Source organism: Sorghum bicolor, chromosome 1 (genome assembly GCF_000003195.3).
Source record: "Sorghum bicolor cultivar BTx623 chromosome 1, Sorghum_bicolor_NCBIv3, whole genome shotgun sequence".
NCBI classification, from domain to species: domain Eukaryota; kingdom Viridiplantae; phylum Streptophyta; class Magnoliopsida; order Poales; family Poaceae; genus Sorghum; species Sorghum bicolor.
In genome coordinates, this window is record NC_012870.2 from 12,493,120 (window position 1) to 12,502,191 (window position 9,072).

At 43.8% G+C, this 9,072-nt stretch overlaps 1 protein-coding gene across 1 annotated transcript; it reads left to right on the top strand.

Annotated features, from left to right (window-relative positions):
- LOC110436946 lies at nt 462–1,096 on the top strand. The gene is made up of 2 exons (XM_021464760.1): nt 462–725; nt 809–1,096. Exons 1-2 carry the CDS (start codon nt 462–464, stop codon nt 1,094–1,096), a joined length of 552 nt encoding a protein of 183 aa, XP_021320435.1.

Consider the following 9,072-nt stretch of genomic DNA (forward strand, 5'->3'; position numbering starts at 1 on the left):
TGGCCCGAACGTAAATATATCTCTGTGGTGGACCGTACCCCATTCAAGTTGACCGCAATCACTTTCCCCTTCTCCCCGAGCGGTGAGCGCGGAGGGCGGCGAGCGACGCGCGCGCGGGCAGCGGGATCTGGACGGCCGGCGTTGGGCAGGATCCAGGTGGAGCTGCCTCTCCCTCTCCCTAGGTCAGGGCGTGGTTGTCTGGGTGGAGGCCACACGAGCTCCGCTGCCCGCAGGCCGCCTGAAGGAGCGCGAATCTCCGGTGACCGCCACAACGAAATCAGGTTGTTACGCGGGCGTGCTCCTACTCACACTTCCTCATGCCCCTCCTCATCCCCTTTAATTTGGTCGACAGCGGCACCCTCATGCCCTCCCTATTCATATTTCAATTTTTTTTGAACCGTGTACATATTTCTATTGGCATCATAGTTGCTAATCATTCCCATGTGCATCAATCCGGGATCATGTCGCAGGCCTCATCATCAACTGTGCGTAGTAGGCACCAAAGCGCAGCTAGAGATGTTGTAGAACCCAGGCCCCTTGCTATTGTTGCTGCAGGCAGTTTGCCGATTGGCGTCGATCTGGAGGCGCCGATCGATGAAGTGACTAGATTGCCGTTGATAGTGTGCCCAACTTGCAAGGATGTGAGAGTGTTTGCTGCTAATACCAAGAACGGGAGTAATGTTGGAAAGAGATTTTTCAAGTGTCCTAGGAAGAACTATAATAATGTAAGTAAAGTGGTTGTTTAATTTGCATTGCCCAAATTTTATTCTTGTTTGCAGTGGTTGACTTTGCTCAAATTTGGATGTAGGGGACATGTGATAGGTTTTGGTTCGAGGAAGAATATGTGGTGTACCTTCACGATAATGGACATCTACCATCAGCATCCTCCACCAGTGCAGCAGGTTCGACAACCGAGGTTCCTGAGCTTGTGAAAAAAATTGACAGCTTGGAGCAAAATCTGAACAAGGTGCAAGAAATGGTTAGCAAGAACAGAGAAGGCATGGGAAGCTTCATTTGTCTCGTGTGTGGATGTGTGAATGTAACAATAGTCCTGCTGGTTGCCATCTTCTTAGTTGTAGCTTTTGTGCTGAAGTAGGCAATGTTGATGATGTATTGGCTTTTGTGTTGAAGTTGTACTATTGAAGAACAAGTTGTAATAAACATTGTGGTGGATGTATGTGTTCTTCCTAGGAAGTAAGGGCATTCAAGCTCTTGTGGAATCTGTGTGTTTGTGATGTATGTTGGAAATGAAGATATCAATTGCTTATGATGATTTAGTTGTGTGGGATGAAATTTTTGCAGACTGTGCATCTTTATGCCAGCCTATACATTTTGTGACAAAATATATACTTTTTATGACAGAATCTGGGCATTCTATGACAATTTCATTGTCATGAAAGATTGCCATTCAATGAAAGAATCTGGGTAACTTGCATGATATATCTAGTATCCACTGAAAACAAATTCATTGCATATAAGGTCATACAAATTCAGAATTTTGATACAATTGTAGTAGCATAATTGAAATACACAACAGCAAAATTTCTAAAGTCTCTAGAAATGCAAAGGTTATTCATCATCATTGTCTTCTCCTGAAGTATTGCCTTCTTTTGGACTATGGTACTCAAGGTAGGTGTCATCTTCATCTTCTTCATCACCTTGTGTGTTATCACCATTAGTTGTATGGTCTTGTCGGCGGATGTTGTCCACGAGGTGTCTACTAATAGGGCTGCCTGGTTCATTATCCAAGTGCAACAAATCCAAGTCTGGATGAATGTCTCCCACTGCACCATCTCTCAATCCACTATGCTCCTCTTGGTATGCCTCTTGACATCTCATCTGAACTTGTTCATGGATGGGTTGGTTTGTGCCGGTCTCTGGAACATCAAATAAATGTCGGTGGCCAAATTCTTGTACCACTTTCCAACATGGACCTAACTTTGTATCCTCCAAGAAAAATACTTGTGTAGCATCTGTGGCTATAATGAAAGGATCATTTTTATACCAACGGCCTTGGGTGTTTATGCTCTTGAAATAACCATCATCTTTCATTTGGTTTGTCCTTCCCTCTAAATTGTACCATTCACACCGTAATAAGATAACAGTTCTACGCCCTTTGCTGTTGTTACTGTAACTCAACTCAATAATATCTGTGATTGTCCCATAGAAGTCAATTGTGTGATCACCATGAGTACCTGCACTTTTGATGGTGGAGTTCTGTGTCTTCCTGTGTTCGTCACGAGCCAGAGTGTGCAACCGTACCCCATTGATTATACACGCTGTGTATGAACGCACTCTCGGATCCGGCCGGCATGCTAGTGAGTATAAGTCTTCATCAACATGTGTGGTGCCTTCATATTTCAATCTAGTAATCTGCATGATGAAAACATATTGAGTTAGTGAGTTTCAGAATGTAGTGTATCATAAGTTATTTAGTCATGTTGTAGAAGTTGCACACACATGATTCTCAAACCATGCAGCAAATTGTGTTGACATCATTTTTTCAACATCATTGACCTCTTCTTGTTGTAATTGTGCCCTGTACATGCTGAAAAAGGATGAAAATAATTAGTTTTTTGTGACACAAGTATTGACTAAAGTTGGCTGCAATGGAATTGGAGCAATTACTTACTCTTTGTATTCATCAACCTCTTCACAGTTATTTAGAACAAACCAGACCATGGAGTCATAGTCTTTTTCTGCATATTGAAATTTTGAAGCACCCACCAGGTTAACACAATGACCAAAAATAGATAAACCATCGGGTGAGGTGTCTCCATCCAAGTTCCTGTCAGGCCTAGTGAACCTATTAATGATGTCACTAAAGTATGTTGAGCATTGGGTCATACACTCATAGGCAGTGTATGCCTCTGCAATAGATCCTTCAGGTCTTGCTTTATTGCGGACGAAACGCTTAAAGGTGCCCAATCTTCTCTCAATGGGATACATCCATCCATACTGCACCGGTCCCCTAAGAAGTGCCTCATCAGGTAAGTGTACTGCTAGATGAACCATGACATCAAAGAATGCAGGTGGATAAATTTTCTCTAGCTTGCAAAGGATAAGCACAATATCTTCCTTCAGCTTTTTTAGTGCATCAACCTTTACAGTTTTTGAGCAAAGTTGTCTAAAAAAACTACCCAATTCAGTAATTACTTCATATATGTCTTTTCTCACCAAACCACGAAGGCCAACTGGTAAAATACGTTGCAATAGTATATGACAGTCATGTGTTTTCAGCCCATGTATTGAACCTGCTCCCTCCATATTGACACACCTTGATATATTGGAGGCATAGCCATCTGGAAACTTAACATTGCTCACAAATTGCAAGAACTTCTTCTTTGCTTCTGGTGTTAGAACGTAACAAGCTTTTGGCTTGGAGGATGTATTACCACTGTCATCTAGCAAATGAAGCTCTTTTCTTATACCTCTTTCTTCCAAATCTACTCGAGCAGAAACTGTGTCTTTTGTCTTGTTTGGAATATTGAGAAGCGTAAACAAAATATTTTCACATATGTTTTTCTCTATGTGCATAACATCAAGGTTGTATTGTAGCTTCAATTTTGACCAGTATGGCAAATCATACAAGCTAACCTTTAGATGCCATACTGGTTCTCCATCACGACGTCGTTTTCTTGATCTCGGCATATCTGGATTTTTGCCAGGAACATAGCAAACTTCATCCAACCTTGCCATAACCTCATCTGCACTAAATTTCCTTGGTGGTTCTCTATTTTCATGGTGGCCATTGAAAGATCTATTTTTCCTCCAAACATGGTCGCTTGGGAGGAACCGTCTATGTCCTATGAATCCAATTTTGTTTTTCACACATTCGGAGCATGGATTCTCATCACAGTGCACACATGCAAAGTAACCCTTAGTGGTTCTACCTGACATGGTGCCTAATGCAGGATAGTCATTAATTCCCCACAGAATCGCTGCACGCAGGCTGAACTCTTTGCCTTCATATGCATCAAAAGTAGAGACACCATTCCAAAGAGTCATCATGTCTTCTATCAAAGGTTGCATGAACACATGGAAATCTTTGCCGGGTGATTTTTTCCCTGGAATCAGCAAAGCAAGCATATAATTGGATTGGTCCATACACATCCAAGGTGGAAAATTGTATGGAACCACTATAATTGGCCAGATGCTATATGCATTGCTCATCTGACCATATGGGTTAAATCCATCTGTAGCAATGGCTAACCTCAAACTACAGGGATCATCTGGAAAAGACTTGAAACAATCATCAAATTCTTTCCAAGCTTCTCCATCAGCAGGATGTCTCATTTCATTCTCAACCGGTTTTCTCTTTTCCTTATGCCATCTTGCATACTCTGCCCGCTGCTTGGAGATAAAAATCCTTTGGAGGCGTGGAATTATTGGAAAATACCAGAGGACCTTGTGAGGCACTTTCTTTCTGCCCTCCTTGTTCACTTTCCATCTTGTGTACCCACAAACTGGGCAATGGTCATCCTCTTCATGATCTTTCCAAAATAGGGCACAATCATACTTGCACACATGAATAGTTTCATAACCAAAACCAAGCTTCCGAAGTAGAACTTTCAGTTCATTATAGGACTTAGGTAGGCCGGGCACATTCTTCAGAGATGACGAAAGCAACTCAAGGATTGCATCGATCCCAGAATTTGGTATCCGATTGTACACTTTTATATGCAGCAGTTTAATAATGAAACTTAGCCTAGACTCCTCGGTGCAACCAGGATAAAGTTCACGCTTTGCCTCTTCCATGATTTGCTTATATAAGTTGCCACCGACACCATGGCTTGCTGCAGTATATAGATCTTGAATCAAACTTTGAACTCCCCGATCACTGTCATCTAATATGGCATCTTCAGTTTGTCCATCATCAAGTGGAGCCTGTCCATACCATGACATATATTCAACATCTAGTGTGACATCATCATCTTCTTCAACATCAAAATCCTCCTCTCCATGGTAAACCCACTTTGTATAGCACCTGGAAATACCATTGATTTCAATATCCTCCTGCACCTCATCTTGACTTTTTTCTATTTGGTTCAGGCATTTTCTACATGGACACTTGATTTTCTCATCTACACTAAATCTACTTTTGACATGTCCCATGAATTGTTCAACACCAAGCATAAATCTTTCACTAAATGGCACACTGTTGTATACCCAGCTTCTGTCCATCTCATCCTGCACATATATATGTGACAAATTTTTACAAATCGTCATGGATAGATAGAAATCGACAAAACACTTGTATATCCTCCTACACCTCAGCTTGCTTACCGGTAAGGAGGGGCAGGAGTAGTGCTGTGTGGCCGGAGGCAGCGGCGCAGTGTGGCCACAAAGGCTTCAGCTTGGGCCAGAGGCGTGCATGGTGAGGAAGGAGGGGCAGGAGGCCACTGGCGGTGTGGAGGCAGCGGCGCTGTGTGGCCGCCGGCAGTAGCGCTGTGGCCGGCGTCACTCCTTCTGTAGGCTTGGGTCACCGCCGGCCTGGGTGGGGTGGGCCTGCCTGGGTCACCGCTGGCCTGGGTGGGGTCGCCGTCGTTGTGGATCTAGCCGCCGACGCTGGGAGCACGACGAGCTGGGGGGGGGGGGTTGGTCGGCTAGCTGAGAGGGTGTGCATTTTTTTTAAGTTCAGCGCTGTCCACATATACAGACTAGGCTGGGTACCGATTGGCAATGACATGTGGGCCCTTGGTCTATGACATGTGGGCCCTACATACTGTACTATTCAGCAAGTTCATCATTCAATCATCATTTCTCTTTTTAATTCATGTGAAAATATTGTAACAAGTTTTCCTCCCACATACTTTCTCCGAATCTGATGCTTTTTTTTTCTAATTTTTTCTTAAATTCTGATTTATCAGCCTATTCCATTTATTTTCGTTGTATTTCAATGTGACAAAATTTGAACAACTCAAAATGGATTCAACCAAAAAATTGCAACTTTGAAGCTCATTTTGAACCTCAAAATGGGTTCAACCCAAAAGGTCATTAATACAAAGTTTGTACAACTAATCAAGATCTACATTCTTTATATAGATCATTTTTTCATACGATGAGTTGATGGCTAGTTTGTTCTCAAATCTTACTCATCTCACTCATAGTTTCATAAACTATCATGGAGATGAGTATGATTAGAGAAGGAAGTTACCATCACTTCATCGGATGAAAAAATGACCTATATACAAAATATAGATATCACTGAGTGAAACAACTTCTATGTTATTGACTTTTTCATTTGAACTTACTAAGTACCACATATTTGTGCCTAAAGTTTGAATATTTTCAAATTCAAAATTCAATCTTTTTAAAAAGTCAATTGACAAAATGACCAATACCAAAATAGTAGTAAATAAGTCTAACACCTGCACCACAAAGATTAGCTCACAGAAAGAAATATTATTGACCACTCGCAAATACCGGACGCGTCTGGTACCAACCCGGACACGTCCGAGATACACGAGCACACAGCACCTAGCTGTTTCTGTTCTCCAGCTTCTCCAAAACCTACACACAGCTTATATGATGATGTATAGAAATACAACACCCTACAAGAAGGTAACCAACACAGATAATACAATTTATATAAGAAGTGTTGTGCTGTCCAACTCGGACACGTCCGGCTTGATCTCGGACGCGTCCGGAATTCACGAGCAGAGGATATTTAGTCCTTATGCTGTGAAACTTCTTCCTCTCCCTGCAAGAGTCTCAAACACAATATATATGACACTAGAACCCTGCAGTGGAGCTCACACAAGAGATAAGACACAAATTTCAAATGTAAAGCGAAGGGAGACACAAAATTTGTTTTACCGAAGTTCGGTCTCCGTAGAGACCTAATCTCCGTTGAGGGGGCTACGGGTAAGGCACTCGATGACCTAGAGGATACCACTAAGGTCACTCTAGCTCAAAGGTCCTCCCTAGAGAATACCGCGAAGGTAACTCTAGCCGAAGTCTCTTCCAACTCCAACTCCTCCTTCCACTAGATGATTTCTTCCCTTGCGGAGGCGAAATCCGACATGCACAAACAATCCGAGGCAACCACAAACACTTGGGTGCTTTCCGGCGACGCCTAACCGTCTAGGACCGAAGAGTCCAAGAGTAACAAATGCAAATCACGAGATAGACAATATGCTCAAGTGCTCAAGTGGTGGCTTGCTCTCAAAACCAAAAATCTTTCAACCCACAAGATGGATTTGTCAATCTAGACCAAACACTCACAAAGAGAGGGTTGTGGAGAGTTAGCAAAGCCCAGCAATGTGTCACCAAACCAGTAGCATCAGTAGCCCTCAAAGAGGAGGGCTGAGGGGTATATAAAGACAGTTTTGAAAACTAGCCGTTGGCCATACCGGACACGTCCGGTATCATACCGGACACGTCTGATATGAACGAGGCCAAAAGACTTACCACTGTTAGCTTGCTACTCCCTACCACGGTGAAGCCTACGTCGGAACTCCCGACGTACGTCGGAACTTTCGACAAGTGAGCACTACTGACGAGCACCAGAAGTGCTGACGCGCACTAGAACAACTCCCTGGTCACCGCAACTCAAAAAGTCAGTATGCGCAACAGTACTCATACCGGACGCGTCCGGTATCATACATGGGTTCAGCTCTCAGGTTAGTCTCTCTAAAACCTCACATGGGTTGACTTGAGCATTAGAGAGTATTAGTCTATGATCATGATGCATCCCTCTTAATAGTACGGCTTTTCTATCAACTCAAGATCAAAAGATAAATCAAATTTAAACAACTTGAGAAGCTTCCATTCAACCAAAGCGTTTCTTTCAATTCTTGATAATGCTGAGGATGTCATCATGTCAAACTTGTTTTCATCTTGAGCATAGCCATCTTGAGCACATGACTTGGTTCCATTCAATAGATTTGACTCCAAATGTACCAAGTCATTTCCATTAGCTACTTCAATGGTAGATTTGATCCTCCACATCAACATGACCCTTAGAGCTTGATTAGTACCTCAACTAAATGCAAGTAATTCCTTCTTCACCCGAGCTAGGTTTTTCGGTCGTCAAGCCGTCGCTTGCCCTTCACCCTTGCTTAGTACCTCGAAGCCTTTCCTTGCTATCTTCACCATCTCAAGTCTTCAAGTCATATGTTGCTTTGAATCATCCAATCAATTTTATACTTTTCATTTTTGCTTTCATATGAGTGATAGCTATCTTTACAATAAATAAGCCTTTTTCAATAATTCCATTTGCATTGTTGTTTTGTGCTTGAACTAGATTGCTTCATACAACAATACATAATTTTGGCTTTTGTAAACTTGGATCACATAACTGTGAGATAGCTTTTCCCTGTTTCACACAATCATTAGTTCCTTTAATCATGGTTGTCATTCAATCATCCAAAACACATTAAGTGGCTTAATGCACTTACACCGAAGTCTCAGGAGAGTCGGGCGGGGCGAGCCCTGCCTTCTCGGCCTCGCGGTGGTTCTTGGCGGAGATCTCTCACCGCTGCGCCTTCCTCGCAGCCTTCGCCTTCTTGTCCTCCTTGGCCTTCTTCTGCTCTTCGTTCCGGGCCCGGTTCTTGGCCCGGATCTCCTTGTCCTCCGGGACAGGGGCAGGGAATCCCTAACGATCCCCATCCTCTGCAAACAAGCAGCGGTCAAGAAAAAGGGAGGGAGAAAAAGAAACAAGCGCAAAGGTCAACGTCTTACCAGAGAAATATAGCCCTTTTCAGGGCGCATTGGCACCACCCGGGAGTTCTTCATATCCGGGTGCGTCGTCTTCTCCACCCGGGCGTTCTTCATATCCGTGGCCGCGGTGACTTGGGCATCCCGCAGCTTCTCAAGCCCCGCAAGAAGCGGGGCGAGCCTCTTCTGCTCCTCTGTAGGAGCGCCCCACACCCACTTCTGGGGGCTCCCTGTCACCATCTTCCCAGTGTACGCCGGGAGCAGCCCACCGTCATTTCGGAGGTAAAACCATCCGTTCTGCCACCCCCGGTTCGACGAGGTCATCGCACTCCAGATGTGCTGGGAAGACCGCTGCTGGCGGAGCTGCAACGTGCAACCACCGACTCGCAGGGGGAACTTCTCCCCTCCTAC

Excerpts from the sequence above, each read along its gene's own strand:
- LOC110436946 (XM_021464760.1), top strand. The coding sequence starts at position 462 with ATGTCGCAGGCCTCATCATCAACTGTGCGTAGTAGGCACCAAAGCGCA. Across the intron at positions 726-808 it reads CTAGGAAGAACTATAATAAT|GGGACATGTGATAGGTTTTG; the intron begins GTAAGTAAAGTG and ends ATTTGGATGTAG.